The sequence below is a fragment of the Opisthorchis viverrini genome, assembly GCF_000715545.1.
Source record: "Opisthorchis viverrini unplaced genomic scaffold opera_v5_435, whole genome shotgun sequence".
Taxonomy (NCBI): Eukaryota; Metazoa; Platyhelminthes; class Trematoda; order Opisthorchiida; family Opisthorchiidae; genus Opisthorchis; species Opisthorchis viverrini.
The window spans coordinates 88,475-108,900 of record NW_008752098.1 but is presented as its reverse complement, the minus strand read 5'-3'; the positions used below and the strand labels follow the sequence as shown (position 1 = coordinate 108,900).

General features: G+C 44.3%; 1 protein-coding gene across 1 annotated transcript; it reads left to right on the top strand.

Moving 5' to 3' along the window:
* Nucleotides 1-123: 123 nt before the first annotated feature.
* On the top strand, nt 124-15,075 carry T265_11033 (hypothetical protein; the record flags this gene model as incomplete). Its single annotated transcript, XM_009177576.1, has 5 exons — nt 124-848; nt 1,079-1,309; nt 7,783-7,879; nt 12,338-12,730; nt 14,415-15,075. 5 exons carry the CDS (start codon nt 726-728, stop codon nt 14,549-14,551), a joined length of 981 nt encoding a protein of 326 aa, XP_009175840.1.
* Nucleotides 15,076-20,426: the final 5,351 nt, after the last annotated feature.

Below are 20,426 nucleotides of genomic sequence, written 5' to 3'. Positions count from 1 at the left end.
ATATATATATATGGAGTGACCTTTGCTCAAACCTAGACAGGGAAAGTCGAGAGGCAGAGGTCGGGTTCGAAACACGGACCTTCCGGTCAGTAAATTTGCGCCCTAACCACGAGTCATCTCGCCCTCTGACCTCGTTTACAGCCGTTGTAGATAGATCTTCAAGTATGGGACTTCTGTTTGATACAATCTACTAGAATTTGAGTATACATCACGTCAAATTTCTGGATGGTTGGGCGTATATTCTTTCATCTATTTCATACGGCAGTTCTCTGGGTTTCGGTCACCCATTTTTTCCTGAGAATGTCACATTTTCTCTTCCGTCGCGGATGCGCCGCTCTATCCGCGGGCTTTGTGTTACGATCGAGAAATGTGCAGGTCGCTCACCTGCCTGTTACTGACGACCTTTATAGCTTTTCAGACGAGCAGAAACAGGTGAGCGCCACTCGAATGCTGTATATTTGCAGTTCAGGGAATCAGTTCGCTCTTTTGCGGAGAAGGAACTTTATCCCATCGCCGAAGTAACGGATCAGCAGGATAAAATAAGTGATATGAAGGTATTCATTGAATATAATTTAATCGAATTTCGAAGGGATTATGGAAGAAAATTGGGGAAATGGGTCTTTTAGGTTTAACTGCCCCTGGTAATTTTCTATTCATGTTTTCCCCCATTCAGTTCAGAAACTTATGGTGGTACCAACCACGGGCTCCTTGCTCATTGCATTGCCATGGAAGAGATTTCTCGTGCATCGGGTTCAGTTGGTTTGAGTTACGGGGCTCATTCAAATCTTTGTGTCAACCAGCTTGTTAGGCACGCCACCGAGGAACAGGCCAAAAAATACCTTCCAGGAGTGAGTTGCTGTGCGTGATGGTTTTGTTCGGTTGTTTTCTCGTTATACAGTTAGTGCATTTTGAAACGCATAACACTGAATCATAATTTGAGCTTCCTTAATTATATGGCTGCCTACCTATTGAAATCTGTCAGTGTGTCAGGACCTTGGACGTAGTCTCCTCTTGCCATCTCGTTTCTTAGTTCCTTAGTGTTAATGTTCCATCGTTTACCTTTGCTTCTCTTGTGCAGTTAATTTCTGGCGACCTTATCGGAGCTCTGGCAATGTCCGAAGTCGATAGTGGATCAGACGTAGTTAGTATGAAGACGAGAGCAGACAGAGTTGGCGATAATTATGTTTTGAATGGTTCAAAGTTCTGGATTACCAATGGAACGGTTGCCGATGTGGTGATTGTATATGCGAGAACTGATACAAATAGTTCTGACTCCCGGCGTGGGATATCAACTTTCATTGTCGAAACCGTGAGTTTATAGAATGCTTCTAACTTCTGCAATGACCCTGGATCATTGGGACAAATTTATAAGTGTTGACGTATTTCCATCGGTACATTTTACCCGTCCTACATAAACCCTGACCCATTTCACCCAGTTTTCGGTCCTAAGTTTCACACCCCATACATTTCCCATACACATCGTAAGTTTATCCTACAATTCGCATCACCATGGATTGACGACAGCTCATCTACTTTAATTTATGCCAGCTTGGCCGGCTATATGGTATGTCAATTTTCACTGGTTTTCAAAACAGCAAAATCCAGTGGGCACCATTCGGGTGCATCCACGTGGCCTCAGCGTCAAAACGGAAGCGGTGTTGCTTTTCGGCACTGAAATTTGAGTTTGTAAGGCCATTGTCTGATATGGGCTGAGCTCCTGGAGCAATAGTGGTATTCGAACTGAAGTGCAAAACGGCCGTATTCCTAGCGTAGAGGGACATTGGTGTTCAAAATAATATGAGGCGAATATAGGTTCTAAACGGAGCTTGTTTCTTGTATGATCACCTTCGATTTTTGTGAATTCTCGGAATGTATTTTATGCGGACATTTTTGCTAGTGCTTCCTGGAATTAAGACCGCCTAAAGTTAAATAAATCTATGAAAGCCGTGGAAAATGAGTGACGTCTTACAGCACCATTGCAGTCTTTGAGATTCTCAGTAGCTGTTCACACTACCCCATTTTTCCCCGAGGAATCACCACTGAGAAGCTTGTTGGAGCCTTATGCAGTTCACCATCCCTGAGTCTGTCGCTCACCGTACAAAAATGGATATACGAACCACAATAACTCTCCCCTCCTCCCTCTCTGCGTTGTACAATCACTAAAGTATTCATGGTTTGGATTACAACTTTGACTCCATTCACCGGTTTTTATCCCTTTCCATCCTTTCTGCATTCTTTTTCCATCTATAGTTTCCCGGAGTAACAACTGCTTCACTAGGCTAAGGGTTGAAGATTGTGCCTGTACACCCTGTGTTTTACCCGTTTGGGTTGGGCTCAGTTTGTCCGTCGCAACAATTGATTCGGCTATGTATATCGACCATCGAAATGGAATGACTTACCGCTGGCTCCGTTAATGTACTTATGCCTGGCAGCGTTATTTGTCGGACTGAGAGCAGCAGCTCGCTTCGGTGGCATGTCGTCCATTCCTCCTCCGTGCGACCAGACACAGAATGAGAGAATGAGCCAAATCAACGTGAGACAGATTCAAGGAGGAGCAATGGGGGTTTCGGGGAATTTTACACACCTCGATTGTTCTATTAGTTCTGTCGAAATAGTGTCTAACACAGTTAGCGCATGAATCCATAGGGCGCGGATCACGTTTGTCAGTTCACTTTCGTTGTTGCTTCAGGGATAACATGTACCAGAGTATGTTGTTGTGTGGTTGTGAGACACGGTCTCTGCCGGCCGATGATCGAAGGCCTCTTCTGGTATTTGACTGGTGATATCTCAGAATCACTGCCGGTATCAAACGTTGTCAACGACTTCGTTGCGGTTAGTTAAAGATCCGTCTTTTCTTGCATCGTAATTACTTCAGTCCGGGAGAACGTCCAGCATCATCAACCGTGGTGGCCCCGCCATACCATGTGCCACGTCGTCCACCGAGATGATTGCCTTCTTCAGTGTGATGTAAGCTACAAGTTGGGTAACGTATGACTTGGAGAAGAGGTATAAAAGGGCTTACGGAGAGTTGCATTTCAGCTATAAACCGTAAAATGGAGGACACATTGTTTCCAGCTGCTGCTGTTCCAGTCGCCAAAGATCGAGAGAGCAAGGAAGATACAGTCAACCAATGTAGATGATGACCTAATCAGTTAACTGACCTGAAATAGGTGCAATCGCTTGAAGAAACGGTGAGCTGGACAGCTGCGTATTGAATGCAATAATTTTGCAGGAGCGCCACTGACTGCGTGACTCAGCCATGTCCTGCAGTATCGTTAACCATTGATGAGCCGAGTTCTGGGATCCCTATTCAGAGTACCGGTGTGTTCCTGCCTCCCACTGGAATGGCTGATGGACGGTTGAGCCATCGATGAACGGGGCTCCTTGGGTTGTTTAGAAGATTGTGCTGAAAGGAACGGTTGAACAGTTCTCCATCTTGTTCAGCCTATTGCCCAGAACGGTAATTTTTAGACTGAATTGCCGTTCCGTCTTCTCCGTAAATCGTTTGGGTGTTTTCTTATAGCCGATCAAACTACCTGAACTTGTGCGGCTTTTGAATACGGGTAAGGCCTCTCTTCCTACTGGACCTTCGCAATTCTCCAGCGTCCTCTGTCAGCTTCCAGGTTCTTGAGGATCCGACGTTTCGAGGGATTTGTGTGCACCATCGTGTTTTCTAATTTCGGGCATGGCTTTTCTGGTACTGTGGTTTACTGGTTTCGATGATGTTCAGGTGGATGACTTGAACAGACACTTCTAAAAACAGGGACCTTAGCTTCTTTTACTTTCTATAATTCCTTGCTAATTGATAAATAGGATTGCTGTGCTCTGGTACGTGTAATCCTAATGGAAAGCGGATTGATAAACGAGTTCGCTCCATGGCGTGATCGAAGTCAGTCGGTAATCCTTATTTGAGGCTCTCAATCGGTAACTAACAGCCACACGATCTAGCTGAGTCCATGTCTGACTTGCAGTTTGTGGCCTCCATGTAACTCACTATGACAATTTTTGCTGAAGGTTCATGCAGATTAGGAACAGACGACATTCGGCAAACAACTGAAAATCTCCCTGCTCAGTATCCGTACCCTGATAATCAACTCTGAATTTATCACCTCAACGTAGTCGTCCTTCGTAGAACCAGCCAAGATGAGATATCCTTTCTTGCTACCCGAAGTAGTCATGACAGAGTTCGACACATCCAATTTTTTACCTGCCCAGCCCCAGTCTGCCGGCGCGTATGCTTACTTAGAAAACAAACACCGTTTACAGCATCGTATTGTATTGATATCGATTGAACCAGACAAACGTACATGCGAATGCGACTGTGTACTGGGATCCAGCCCTTCGGTTGAGTGCAACGACTTCACCATAGGTAACACTAGCCATTGCATCAGGATAACCAGATACACGAATAGTGAACTATGAAACATCTGGGTTTTTCCTAATGGGCTTGATGTGTACGACCGAATTGGAGTATTGTATGCGTGTTTTGGAGACAGCATACGTCAACAGAAGAGGGAAGCAAAGTTCCAGCAAGCGAGGCCTGTTGCCTAGTTTGAGGGAACACGGACATTGAAAGCTTCAGTGTAGATCAGGTATTTCGAATACAGTGATGTATTGTTTTGGTTTATTTTGTTGGGTGACATTTTAGACGGAAGAGTGGTTCGCAGGCGAAATGGTCGCGGTGCATTTTTGCGATGAGTGGGGGCGGGTATGTGGATAAGGCTGGTTGAATAAAGATCCGCAGGGTCAAATGGTGCTTCCAAGCTGTCGAGGTGGAGGAGGGGTGCTTTTTTGAGGTACCCACCCTGGGTCTTTCATTCGAAAGTCGGATCCATAATGCACTGGATATTAGGCTTTTCTCGGGGAACCGGCTCGAAGCCGGTCACCCACCTGTCTGCCAGAGACTGTTTCTCTGCATGTTTCTGTTTCTCTGGATGTCCCACTCCTGAGGCTACTGCACTTTGCAGTTCCGTTTGTAGTCATCTCGGGCTTTTGACGGGTGTTATTTGTACATCGATCGTATTGGATAATCAGGCCAAAGTCCACTGTTGGACAATTGGAATGTGCAGTTTCTTGGTCACCTTTTCTAATCCTTGGCAGAAGACAGCGTCATTATCTTCAAAATATGGACATAGTGATCGACAGGAGGAGGGAGTCGCGCGGGGATTACGAATCTGTATCCAGACCGCCTCATATTACGGATGATTAGCCTTCATTGGTGGTTAGACGTTGTGGATTGGAGGTCAGTTTCCATAATTTGAAGCAATGAATCATTAATTTTAAAGCTATTGCTGTGCCTAGTGATGATGGTGACTAGGATGGTGATCTTGACGGTATCATAAGACTTACAATTGCTGTTTTTTCTTTAGTGTGTCTATGAGCTTGGTAAATTTCGTCACATAGACTGGAAAATCGGACTCGACACTTTACCTAATATGACCACTGGTTGCTGCTCTGAGGAGTTCCAAAATATTGTACTGTGGGATTTGTGGGGTAGTCGTCGCATCAGCTTTAGGAGCGCACCTGTCTGGGTCGAGCACAAAGTTGCCCTCTTACTCGCGAGTAATTAGTCAAGTGAAATACTTGTCAAAAGTTTACTACTACTAACATTGTATGCCGTACTTCACAAAACCATCTGTGAGTTAGCAGAAGACACCGCTCGCGTGAAGCATATCATATCATGCCCGAATGTTTCTATCAGTTCTCCCCTCGAATAGCGCCTTCGACGCTGGATGTGGTCGCTTAGTCATACAGTTGATTGATTCTACAGCAACTTGTAACAATAAGGCGGTTCGGGTGCTCTCCTTGGACCACATTTATGCGCTTGGCGACATCGACAGAAGAGTGCTTTTTAAAGTTTCTTCTAAATGTGATGATATGGTGGGCTCCGTCAGCTTTCAAGGGACTGGTTCACAAACCGGATTCAAGTTACTAGTCTATACGGTCGAAAATCCATATCGGTCCCGAAGGACACAGGTCTAACTGTCTTTGTTGCTTCTAACACTAAGTTACGTTAGTAGCATGCTCACCCTTGATTTATCCACTCTGATGTGGGGTTGGCTATATATATGACGCATCGCAAACTAATGCAAATCTGCAGAGAGGACTTAATGCACTGAAAAGTTCTTGTCAGATGTTTTCAGTCGGGCTCGGTATTCTGGGGAATCAGGACGATTTGCGCAGCAAACTCCTTACTGGTAATAAGGTTCGAATTCCAAAATCCTCCACGATGCGGTACTTGAGATTTACTATCTCCGCATGTCAACTCGGTTTGTGGTTTACCCTCTTAAATTAAGAATATTGTGAATCCCTAGTTTTATTATATGTCTATTGTATTTTCCGGACTAGTCGATCCTTAAAGCATGTTTCCAAACACTGGAATATCAACGGGTTTACTTGTCGACTTGCTTATCAGCACGCGCAGCGGTGGCTTGTCCTTGATTTTCACTATCCACTCCATTCTTTTCCGTCTAAGACCGTCTAAGGCCCTTCTAGCATTCTGCTTCATGGTTCTCTTACCAAACCAAACCATTCCGTCTTAGGTATAAAAACTATTCGTCTCTAGGGGATAACTTATTTTACTTTTCTACTTTTCTTTAAGGAAAACTGTATACTTCAAAATCTTTGGACGGAATGCACATCTACCTGACTAGGTTCGATTGCTTTTGCTTAGGTCTGAGAATTCAGTAAAGACAAATTGGTGGATGAACCTGTCAAGATCCCTCCCGTGTGCACTGCCCAGTAGCTAAACCAGTAGAATAATTAAACTCAGATTCAATACCGATAACGTGAGAACCCCTCAATTTTAACGGCGTCGTAGGTTGGTTTAACCTTACAATGGTATCTTTTCTTCTTCTAGAATGTTGAAGTCTCATCCTTCAACCGTAAACTTAGTACTGTAGATTTCATGTCAAGCTTCTACGAGGACTTTAAATACTTTTGTTGCTTCTTACCGAGTGACTTTGACTGAGTTACTGTTAATACTGAATGACTTTTGTTGGTTTAACGGATGCGCAAGGCACCAGGGAAGCATGCCTTGCCGCGATCCGATTGTTTCTTATTATCGAGGCTACCAGATAACCAAGGAACCGTCAAACGAACGAGGGGAAATCTCTGATGTCATATCGCACGTATCAGGATAATGGGCACAACCTGGAGCCCCAACCGAATACGTACATGCAATCACAGCATGAACCCTATCTCACTTGCGTCTCCATATTTACGTACGGCACGTTTTTATATGTTGACCCTCCTGGAATTTTTCAGGATAGGTTTCCATCAAATGACCTCGAAATGGCTCAGTGGTTGGGCTCGATTCTACTGATCGGAAGGCCCGTGGTTCAAACCCAACCTCAGCATGGCGTCGAAAAGGTGTTACAGTTGAGGTATTGATTATTTGGTTGATATCCATTGAATTCATAGGGTTTCAGTCGGAGACCGAAGAAAAACTGATGTGAAATGATGGTGTTTCAACCTTTGACACAGAACGCGAAGCACTGCGCACCTTCATCTTCAGATTTCTATCAAGGCACTTTTTGGTTTACCCTATTATTTTAACCGGGGCACCCATACTTGAAAGAGCTGTGGTGAAAGGCCAGTATCTCGTCGAGTAATTGTGATTCTCCCAGTGCCTTTGCCATTCTTCGTGCACAAGAAGACTTCATATGCATATTCATCATCTCTACAGTGCTTACCTTTGAGTGTGTCAAGTCTGGTGATCTTGCTTATCTACTGTTTCAAAGCCGGAGAGCCTAAAACATGGTGAAACATTTCTCTTTTCAGTCCACTCCTGGATTCTCAGTTGGAAAGAAACTGAAGAAGTTGGGCATGCGAGGTTCTCCGACGAGTGAAATAATTTTCGAAGATTGCGTAGTTCCCAGTAAGCGGAGGGCTTTGTTTTGCTTTTCGCATTCTTTACTGGTAGTTGGTAATCCCCCACAGGCTCTTGATATTTGGTGCACTATTTCGTTTTCTGCCACTTGGTGTGTGTATTGATGTACTCTGTTATTGACGGTGAATGCTTGTTGGAACGCAAGGTTGATGGCTACTTGGATAGATTGCATGAACGCAGCAGTTTCCGAGACATGAATGACACTCATTCTATGCCATTAACACCACTCGCGTTTTTCCTACTTGTTTCGGGCGGTTGTTTTTTTTAAGTTACTCCTGTACAACTTTTGCGTGTGTATCATTGCAACTGTGTTTGCTATGGATGAGTCGATTCCAAAGTCTTCCACTGTTGAGTGACGGAGCAGTGGCCCAGCTGACTTACGCCTGGTCACTCACTCGGGTAACAAGAAGAGAATGTACTCATCCAATGATTTACAATTTCGACTGGTGTTCACTCTAACCTCCGGTCAGCCACACCTGCTCGATTTCCTATAATGTGCTGGATATTCAGGTTCACAAGTTTTCTCTGGAAAGATAACCGGTTGAATGGTCTTTGTTGAAGGGATTGGTCTCTGGACCGCTTCATGATATGGTTGAAACGTGGGTTGTCTAAAAGCGCGGTTAGGAGGCATGACTTGCCCGCAACAAAGCGGTAGTCCTTTTCCTAGGTGGATACTCCAGAATCAGACACGTCGGTACTTCTAACCAGTGGCAAATTCAGCGGAGTCGCTAACCCAATACAATCCTGATCTCCGAGCCATTTTTCTCAACTCTTAGCTACTTCCTTTTGACTAGATCTCTTCCTATCGCTACCAATCAACAAATAGCTTAGAGGAAAAATACTTTCACACGAGTAGAACTTACTTTTCAGAAGTAGTCACCCGAGGAGTCAATCAATACGTGACCACGTGAAGTAGTTTCCGTCATTGAAGGGTGAGTGCACTATGTCCTATCCAAGTGAGAACTAATCACACTGCTGATCAGTCGCTTGTGGTCATACGATTAAGTGTTCGCCAACTGGTCGAAAGGTTATGGGTTCGAAGCTCTCTAAGTTTTGTGATATCAGCACTGCTGATAATTTCAAACGAGGATGAGACAGATGTACAGTGCTTCTCGGCTTTCCAACATAGATTGGCTTCACTGGCAGGACGAAATCACACCACCATCACCATCATTTCTTAGTGGCTTATCTGAGATCAGCGTGTCGTCATCATTGTATTGCTCCTTCTGTTGAATTCAATGGTTGACGCTGATGAATGCCATTCAGTACTGGGATTGAAAGTTAAAGCAATCAACCGGATTCAAACCCGGATTTGCTCCCTTAGGTGAAACCAGACCATATTTAAGGACTGATAAGCAATGTACGGCTGTTACATTCTTATTAGAAAACTGACCAGAGAATCGTGAGATAACATTGCGGATAAACTTCCTTTAAGCTGAAGAAGTTCCGCTGCGATTCTCGGGTTTCCCACATAAGCTTACTTCACTTACAGGTTGATTAAGCACGTGCTGTGTTACCAAAAAAAGAAATACACCCCGATTAGCGGACTTGACCAGTTGGTCACGTTTGCTTTACTGGGTTACACCCCCTTCTTTCCCCATTGACAGAATCGAAGATAAGTGGGACTAAGTGAACTTTCCGGCCGGCACCTATGGACAGCGACCGAATGAAAACATAATTAGACAGTTGACGTCTGAGCGAATGAACATAGAATTCCATGTACTTCTGTATTTCAGCTCATCGTCTTGCGTAGCTCTCACAACAAATCTCACTTCCACCTGTTTGGTAGAATAAACCAGCCTGCTTCAACCATCCGGGGTTCTTTTATTGAAGTTCATTCTACGTAGAAAAAGAAATGGTATTTTTGGTGCATTTCCTTGTTTCTTTGTGTGTTCCCGAAATCGATTAGTGTTGTCAGCCGATGCGGTATCCTACTCACCTAAGATGAGAGCTGCAATCAGTCCATCAGACCAAATGAAGAATTAAGCCCTGGTTACAATCTTTAGTGGACGCACTGGAAAGCAGGAAGTGTACAGGCGAGAACATAGCTTCTTTCAGGTCCTGCTTATCACCTACCGGCTGACGGCATAAATATCTCAGGTTCCGAAACCGCCAGTGGATGACTTGAAAATTCCAAATACACGTGTTATTTAAAGTGACCCATTGTCACAGTCAGCTGTTTATGTCACACGAAGTAGACAAAGGAATGCATCCGACTTCCGTGCACTCGTTTGTTCTTCAACTCGTCGGTTATCGGCATACATACAGTACAAACCATCCATAACTTGGATGCCGCGACATATAAACACCTACGGTTATGTCTGATGCATGTAAAGATTCTTCTTATCGGTTTGCAGATACCAGTACATTTTGGCGATGCTTTCCGTGATCTTCCTAGCACATACACCGAAACCGAGCTGTTACCTGGTAAGCCAAGAGGGGTTGTGCTAGACGCCCTTATCGACAAGGTTTTCGTCTTGATGTCAGTATAACTTTCTCAACAGGGGTAAATGAACACACGGAACCGGTTCGACAAGAGTTCGTCTGCAAACACTCGTTTCATCAATGGACGAATAGTATAAGTGATTCCTAATTTCGAGCAAGCAATGCGTACCGTAGTGAATTCCCGTCCCAACAGTCTACTCATCACGCAACCTTATTTGGGGGACAGAGATACAGTGACATCAGCATTCCACGGATTTTATCCAGTAGGTATCACGTTTCGTTGCAAAAACCGGTACGGACGTCCGTAGTCTCGTACTGAGCGAGATCAAGCTCACTTGGAAGGTAGCTTAGGGTGTGAATCCTCGCTCCTGTTAAACATTTGTAGGAATAGATATACTGACCAACCCAGTCTGTTTCTCATTGGATCGTCGCGTAAGACAGGTTGACCAAGCGTTGTGAAATTGTAGCTTAAACATGCAATTGTTTCACTCAACCTAGATGGACTATTGAGAGGTGAGGAAAATGTGAGAACATTCTGTCAGGCTAATCGCCACCTGAGGAGTCAGTCAGCATGTGACGTGAATTCTGTGGTTGTGGGGTGAGCAACGCTATCATGTCCAGATGCGAGTTGACCACACTGCTGATCACCCAGCTTGTGTCGAACGGCTTAGGGTTCGACTACTAGCCGGGATGTCGCAGGTGACGATTCGCACTAAGGATGAGACAGCTGTACGACGCTCCTTGGCTTTTTGACAGATTGATTTCACTTGCAGAACGAAACCTCGCTTGAAACTGCTCAACGGCCTGAAAGTAGTGAGCAGACCAGCTGCCTGCACCGTGCTATACGTAGGTTTGTAAGTTTTTTACTAGTGTCGAACACCTCGGTTTGTCGACAGACAACGGCCTACTTTTGGTTCTTTTCAATTTATGGAAATCTTGGCTCCTTGTTTTGAACGAACACTGTCTCCCTGTATTTGAACTTAATCCAACTGTGGTTGATGACCTACACGCATCGGATAATGTTTCGAACTTTTGCCGGATGTTGAGCACCCGTAAAAGCTATATATCCAGCTACTTAGATCGCTTTTGATTTATTGACACCGACGCTTCACTTCCGCACGACCATAATTATATTTAAGGCCCTAGAGTGAATAGAAGAGAAAGAGTGCGGTTGACGGAGGAGAACTGATGCTGGCCTATCGCGAGCGTTCTGAGTTGCCTACGCCTCCAAACGTTAAATCAGACAATCTGGAAATATGACAGCACGAACGTCACTAACATCGATCAGCCACCATTTCTTCCACTGTCTCCAGCCATGGGCGTGAAGGGTCTTGGGGAACCCATCCTGGAAGGCGTGCCGCACCAGCAACACCCAAACTCTCCGTAATTTCTTTCACTCCCTTCTGCCACGTCATGCTTGTCTAACTTGCAGTTTGCGCCGAGAACAAGACCTGTCTCGATAAATGGTGTTTCGGCATTCTTAGTCCATGGCCGATACACCTTGGTTGATGGTGTTCCTGGTTTCCGTGAATGAAGAACACAATGCTGCTCAAGTACCTCTATGATCGGAACGGTTAACTATCGCTAGTGGACAAAGTGGAGGGGAGCGAGTGTTCGCTAGCTGATTGGATCGTTTTAATTAAGAACAATCTTGCGTTTGTTGCGTTTCGGCATAAATGACACCAATCCCTTTTGACTGCCACTCACTTTTCCTTTCCAGAAGAGTAGTATAAACCCTATATTGATCCGTTTTTATCGGGGGTGCTGCCTATGAATATAAGATGTTAGTACCGGTAATTCATAAGTTCGTTTAACCGTATGAACTTTCTGTTAGTATAATCATCATCAGTTATAAGAACCGCGCACCTACCATACAGTGATTATAGCTGCCACAGTTTCGTTCACTGATGGTTTGGGGAGATGGGATAGGCAGCTGAGCATTGTAGACAGTAGTTGTTAGCATATCTGAGGAAGACTTTTCTTTTACTTATTTCTAACTAGGTTCCAATCTTCTGGGAAAACTGAACGAAGGGCTACATGTCCTCATGTCCGGCCTCGATATTGAACGTCTGGTTTTGGCTGCCGGTCCAGTTGGTCTGATGCAAGCCGCATGTGACGTTGCGTTCCACTACGCCCAACAACGTCATGCATTCGGCAAACCAATATCAGAGTTCGGTCTCATTCAGGGAAAAATGGCTGACATGTATACTCGGCTGCAAGTCAGTCGGGTCTATTTGTACACACTGGCGCGGGTCATGGATGAGATCGAGAATGGAGGCAGTCAGCTCCGTATTGGTCAGAAGGCGGGACCTGTGAACATGGAGTGCGCAAACCTCATCCTTCATAATGCCGAAGCAGCCACTCAAGTTGCTTTGGATGCTATTCAAATACTGGGTACGTTGTTTGTTTGGTGGATGATCTCATCTTACATAGTTTCCGCCAGGATTACAACAACTATGTTCTTATTACGATCCATTTCACAGTGAAGGTTAATTTGGAGTTTCTTTTGGATCACCATCCTCAATTCACTACGACGTTTTTGGGAAGGTGATACCTGGTGCTGTTCACAACCCAATTATGCCTCTACGGCAACAATAAAAATATCGAGTTATTGAACACAGCTGGCAGCAGTGCCGCCGGACCAGATGATTCACTCCGAGTTAATTATGGCTGTCTTAACATAATGACCTCTAGACAACTCCGTGGTTAATGAGCGAGCTCACTAACCGGACGGTGCGCTGCTCGAACCCAACCCCGGCATCTCGGATGCTACTGTCCAGGCTTGGGTTTCCTTCGGTGGTACGGCAGCTAGGCACAGATAGGGTATTAGAGCCAAACGACGTCTTGACACAGTTGAAAAATAAGCATCACGATAATCTTAAACACCGACACCATGTTGAAACATTGGTAGCTCGTTTGAGGGCACTGATGGTGTCACCTGGGTTGTTGTCGGGATGAAAGATCAGATGCCAATGAGACGTCTGTCCAGGTAGGGAAATAAATAGCTCTGAATACCTGTCTGTTGATAAAAGATCGCTTCTTTTTTACTTTTGAGAACCGTTCATTAAAAATGGTCCCATTTGAACCGGCCAAAACTCGATAGGTGTTTGGAGCGGTGTATCCACTGTCGGTAGAATTGTGCCTTTGGTCTTGGTACTCAATATTAACGGCCGTTGCACTGCGCTTTTAGCTGCAGGGCATCACGGACCGGAAGCTCATCCGAAGCTCTCCATATCACCCAAATGAAGTATCCAGCAGTATATTTGTTTCATTTTACCTTATGACCGTTAATAATTCATCTACTTATTGTTGTATCAAGGAACTTTTCTACTTTGGGTCTCCGTTTTGTCCATTATTGGTGATAGCATTTCGGTTGCCCAGTGCCTTCCTTTCGTACTGCTGATGAATCATCCATGTTGCTCACTTAATAAGAGCATAACCTAATGCGCCTACTTTTTCACAGCCGACTCGTTCAGCTCCCCATCTACTTCAGGCGCATACCATATCGCCAGCCATTCCTGATAATAATAAGACAAATCGTTGAGCTGTGACACTTTTTCGGTACCCAGCTGCCATGTCACCCGAACGAAGCACTAGGGCTGGGATATTGCCAAGTTGCCCAAGTCTAGAGAGGGGAAGTCGAGAGGCAGAGGTCGGGTTCGAACCCATAGCCTTCCGGTCAGTAAATTCGCACTCCAACCACTGAACCATCGTACCAAGTTGTCAGTTAGACCGACCTGTATCCCTTAGTAGTATAATGGATACAAGGTGGAACACGTTATGGCTCCAACTGTTCAACCATATGCTCCTCTGCTATACTAGAGTTCATCGTAGAAACGCACTACTGTGCTGGACGCCCATCCGCGCGTTTGATTTATTCTCCCCGAAACCTTCGACCGTATTTTCTTCAGAATTGTACCGTATTTCATTCATTGAGTATTATTCCTCGTAGTTGCGAACTCAGGAACCATTATGTCCTCTCTCATGTAATCGCGTATATGGTACTCACTTGTGTACCAGCTGTTTCCTAATCTTTATGTGTGGATTCTATACATGAAGTCACTTATTCTTCCCATAGGTGGTAACGGCTATACAGAAGATTATCCAGTGGGGCGCATATTACGTGACGCCAAGCTGTACGAAATCGGTGCCGGCACAAGTGAGATACGGAGGATGATCGTCGCTCGTGCTATCAATGCTCAGTGCCGCCAATAACAGGTGTTATCCTAGTCAAGCAACCCATTATACAGGAGCCCGATTTTTTGGACGATTGTGATAATTTAAAGCCAGCTTTTTTATCTTTTTGTTCTATGTCATTTTTGCAACTCGACTTGTTATTTCCAGTTTCTTTGCATAACACACCGGTCCTTTTCCATCTGATGTCACATACGAGTCAATGCCCCACAGTGTTTTTTCTCATGCAACTTATGATATAGAAGATTCGGGCGGTGTGCTGAAAAAAACCTGGCGCATCTAAGATTGCCTCACGGATTTCAGGAGCTGAAGTTTTTATGTCAGCAGATCCCACCCTATATCATGCACTACCTCGAGCAATTAGGCCGCGGTGTCCAACTTTCTAGGTGTTCCTGCTTTATGTTGCGACCGGGCCAATTAAAATATGGTGCCATGCTTTATTCGTCGTCTGCTTATCCTTTGGATATTCACCACTTATTAGCACATTCATCGCAGAATGTTTTGTTGCCATTAGGAAGACACGCTCTCTAATAGATGGTTTCCCAGGTAATGTATTTTGTTTTGGGCCTTACTGACTAAATATCAGCAGACCAGGTCTAGTGCATTGTCTGTTGGCAGTGTGGGGAGATTTGGGTTTCTTGTGGAGATTTCGTGCTGTAAGTGAGACCGATCTATGACGAAAAGCCGAGAAGCACTGTACACCTGTTTCATCTCTATTGGGAATCGTCGCCAGTGCGCATCTCGAGAGACACCGTTTGTCTCCGTATGGACATTTTGACCTGGTTTCTTGGATTACGCATTGTATCAAGTGACAAGGAAGGCTGTAAAACCAGCTACGAAATATCGACACCCATAGGTGACGTCGTATTGTATCTAAATATGATCGTCTTCCTTACTTCAGAGTAGTTCGGAGGCTTAGGCACGAGCTCACAAAGAGGGGCGTGATGTTCAATTACCTTGAAATATTTCATCCCGGAGGCATACTTCGGTGTTGGACATCACCTGTTCCCCGAATAGGGGCCATAGGTCAATGATATAATTTGATGAAACAGTTGTCAAATGATTATTTGTACTTGATTTCGTGCTGTAAGTGAGACCGATCTATGACGAAAAGCCGAGAAGCACTGTACACCTGTTTCATCTCTATTGGGAATCGTCGCCAGTGCGCATCTCGAGAGACACCGTTTGTCTCCGTATGGACATTTTGACCTGGTTTCTTGGATTACGCATTGTATCAAGTGACAAGGAAGGCTGTAAAACCAGCTACGAAATATCGACACCCATAGGTGACGTCGTATTGTATCTAAATATGATCGTCTTCCTTACTTCAGAGTAGTTCGGAGGCTTAGGCACGAGCTCACAAAGAGGGGCGTGATGTTCAATTACCTTGAAATATTTCATCCCGGAGGCATACTTCGGTGTTGGACATCACCTGTTCCCCGAATAGGGGCCATAGGTCAATGATATAATTTGATGAAACAGTTGTCAAATGATTAATTTGTACTTTGCTTATTGTTCAACCTAATGGATTCGATTGAGCGATGTGTATTTTGCCATGATATTGGCTCTTCGGATTGAGGGTGCGCAGGAGTTGCGCACTGTTCATCATTTTAACACAAATGTACCTTTTAGTATCAACAGGGACCCAACTCAGGGGATGATATGCTAGTCACGGCGTTTTATTCCGTTGCAGTTCTATTTCGAGGGAACAAGACTTCATAAAAAGTGATACTATTTTCCTAAAAGGATTGTTACTCCCCAGGATGCGTCACGACAAGGAGAGTACTCTGTGCCTTTGGCCCAGATTTACTTGTTAACTAGAGCCTGAGGGATTGTAACGTAAGCCAACAGTTCGAACTTTCATGTTTGAGATACCGGTTAAAGACAGTGTGGCTGAAATACAACGCGCAGCAACTCATAGGAAGACTCGAAACCGACACGACTCGGCGCAAAACGTAGTCCTTCGAATGCCTTTCATGAAAGTTGTATATCTGGATCCTTCGAGTAACAAATCGGACATCTGTAACTTCTGCCGAACCGAGTGGATAGGTGTTGAGCGATCTTCCATCTGTAACGTTACCTTGCGTAGATATTCAACTCTCCGATGTGGCTCTTTGATCACCGGGTCACTGAACCCTTATTACCTCTTGATTTTTTCATCTTTGTATCTTCGAATGCATAGTTTTTATGCTACCAATCCTCTCAATAATGCTTGTCATGTGTTACTCAAGGATGACCTTTAGACGGAATAATTGTATCGGTTTCGCTCTTCATGAGCTACTAGCCGGCCGTGTCACTCCGGTTGCGTCAACGATTAACGGTTGCAGTCTGTTGGACCAAAAGCTTCAGGGGAGTTGTCTGCCGGTGCGGAATAACCAGATTTGATATTGATATGCCTGTTGAGGATGGCTGAAAGGTCAAGTATACTTAGTCTGGTATCACCGACGATCTGTATGAGAATAGAGTGGCAGCAGATTATGCGCATTTTTTCGGTGATCAATTCAGCTTTTGTACATCACAAGAGCCCACATGAGAGATCCTCCTAGTGAGATCGTTATTTCGAATAGCATCGCTGGATGTTGAAACAGTCTTTAAAATCCATTTGACAAACGAGATTAAAGCCAGATATTAGCACTCAGAAGTGGTCACCTGTGATCACGGATATCTGGTCTACGGTGAGTAGCTTCATACGGGCTGACTAGGTGCCTGTTTGTGAGCTGCTTCACGTTTATACTGGTCTAAGTGCCATAACCATTATTTTTCCGCTCCAGTCTTCGGAAGCTTGCGTTCTTTTGAAGCGTATTCGGTGTCGCCAAGATAATGCGTCTTCGGAATCCTGATTGTTAGCTAAGTTACCCACACAGATTTCAGATTGAAAATTTAACTGGGTAAACCAATAGACAGCTCGCAAAATGGTGTAAGCTACGAGTTGCGGCAATGACTGTTGGTGTACACTTGTTTGAAATCAAACTGAAACACAGTCAAGCGGCACCTGGGTAGTACGTCATCACCGGATCGGTCACCATATTACGTAATATTCAGCGACAATTTCTCCGGCGAGCGATTGATCGGCATATCTCTCAGGCCGGAAATCGGTAGATTGAACAGCGCGACATGGCGGAGTTTATCTACGAGGTATCTGCTTCCTGACCAGTCCATACAAATTACATACTATTACTTAGACCGTGGAAACCTGACAGCAGATGAATTCATGTGGTTTACACGGATTACGTGAGCAACTGCAGGAACGAGATACAGGACACCAATCAAATCGTGGTTGGAACGCGTCAGACCAAGGCAGGTTATACCAAGTGGACCACAGGCTCGCTGACTAGTCATCTGGGGTACATGTTAGTCGTTGGCATCCACTGAGCAGTAAGAAACATGCGGTTTCTAAGCTCTCTTGTTTTCCAGTAATGTATCCGTTCACTAGTCTACGTGGTCTTAACCGCGATTAATGTCTACGGAAAACTGATAATGCATTCAGCAAAGGGCGGCGGTAACCATTTCGTAGAATGTTCAGTTCCAACGTTTCTAGAATTTCCTTTTAGAGTTCCTCACTGTGGCATGCCGCCAAGGATCTGTTTTGTGGTTCATATCTGATTTTGGGAAGCGTTCCTGTTGGGTCATCTGACGTAACTCCCTAAGCAGATGAAACCAAGTATACTTCCTTTGGACTGGTCCTGCAGATATTACCTGGCCTCATAACCCAAATCTTTCTTTTTAAGTGAGTTAGATCATTTTAGAACACAAAAACCCATTCGCACTCCGCTTAGTCTAATGTGATCTTTGCGCACTAACTGTTCACCAACCAGACAATGAGAGCAGCAGCGAAAGCTGATAAATCACATGATCTTTGCGCACTAACTGTTCACCAACCAATGAGAGCAGCTGCGAAAGTTGATAAATCACAGTTAATCCCTTGTCCTTGCTTATTCGAAGAAAATAATTTTGAACTTCGACCTGATTTAGTCTCCTGTATGCTTGTTTCTCAGTACAACTTGACTGCACCATTGCGAAAAAGTATAGTTGTCATTTTTTTGTACACCGGTCAAATAGCTTCTTGATATGTAAAAAATCATGTGTTTCTCCAATGCCAGCTACGAGGATGGACAAAACCATTTTTTCGGTTGTCATTATACCTGGAAAGAATTCACTAAAATATTAGGGCAACTGGTTCAAACTGCTTTGAGTTCCTCAGGATGCAGTGGATATCTGTAGGTTGTAGCGCCCTCGATTTTAAGTCTGATTAATTCTAGCTACTTGATTTCATTTGCAGTAACTTACTCAATTGGCATGAAAAATGGTAACTTTCAGGATAAGCGCTCGATCGAATGGAACGATGTGGTTGGCATCTAGTATGAAATCGTTCGGTTTCGTGTATAAAGTTCGGAATGAGTTGTTGGACCTAATGGGGTTGTAGAAACAACTGCTGGGTTAAGAAGCGAGAAACCCCAGCTGAAATGCTTTACTTTTTTGGACTGCGAAGCGTTTTAAATTTTCCCCTACTACTCCGGATAGAGTTCTCGGGTGTAATTCTCAGTGATGTGGAGGTTAAGATTGTGCCATGGGAACCCTGATTTCTTATTAACGTGGAAGACAGTGCAAGTAGTATGTGATCATCTCGCTATGATATCTCAAATATTTTCAACGATCCGGGCTGTAAAAATTCCATACTTCTTTGGGCAGGTGGATGCTTATTAAATCATGCCTCGTAATTCGCTACAAGTGTGACTGTCCAAAACAATTTCTTATCATTCTGATCATTTTGATTCCACCATTCGATGTCCACTCCAACGTTCGATCCCACAGTAAAGCTATCCATATTGAAGGGTCGCCTGTCAGATTCTTTTACTCCTTTCCTCCGGAAAACACGCTGCCTCGAATGTGACCCGGGTCAGAGTGAGTTAGTTCCTGTATTTCAGTGTGTCTGTGTGTGTGTATTCTCTTCATATGTACTCAGGCGAAGCAAACTTCTGAGTTAGATCATTCTGCAAGCACTAGTTAACGGTTTGCTCTTACGACACTATGTTGTTTAGAAAATTTATGTACACTAACGAATGTGCTCAGGGATTCCCTAGGTAACTGCGTCAAATGTTGTTCCCCTCTTGTCCCGTTTCTTCACTCAGTTCCAACACCTATCCTCCGATGATCTCTGATAGGGATGAACCCTGTGGCGCTTCCCCGTTTTTCAGATTGTTTTAGTAATTAAATACGTGATCAGTGTTGCTTAAGCCCCCATTAGTTATCGACCCAATGAGCTTCTTTGTCGGCGTGGTATGCTCGTATGAAGCTGTTGAATCACCAATCCATGTTGCGTTCTGTGCCGCAGGGCGGTTTACTCACAGTTTGTTACTATATTTGTTGATCCACGGTGGGGTTTTCACCGTTACTCAAGTCATTTTCATTCAGCATTACCAAAATGACTGACATGTTTCCGAACAAATAGACACTTTCAAAGCACCGGCGTACATTATGTTTAAATGCTTTATTTATTTCACAGAGTATTTCATTTAAATTGGTTGAAAATTATTTGGCAGCCAACTATCCGTTTTGTTCTTCATGCAGCTCATCAAGTAGGCACGCTTCCCGAGTTTTTATAACCATTTTTTATACCTAAACACTCATTTGTCACTGGTGAATTAAATTAATGCAAACTGGGTAGCCAGCTGGATCTCATCTACTCGCTGGTTCATGCGGTTCTTCAAGAGAGTATACTACACAGAGGCTGCATCGCGTTTCTTTTGGTACCATAAAATCTCACAAGCGAGACAGTCAATCATGATCTCCCCGTTAATAGCAGCTTAATCAGTTCTAAATTCATTACAGCTTCACAACTACTTTCTAATCTGTCAGTTATGGGTATCCTCACCGAGCCTAAGAAGGAAGACTCGAG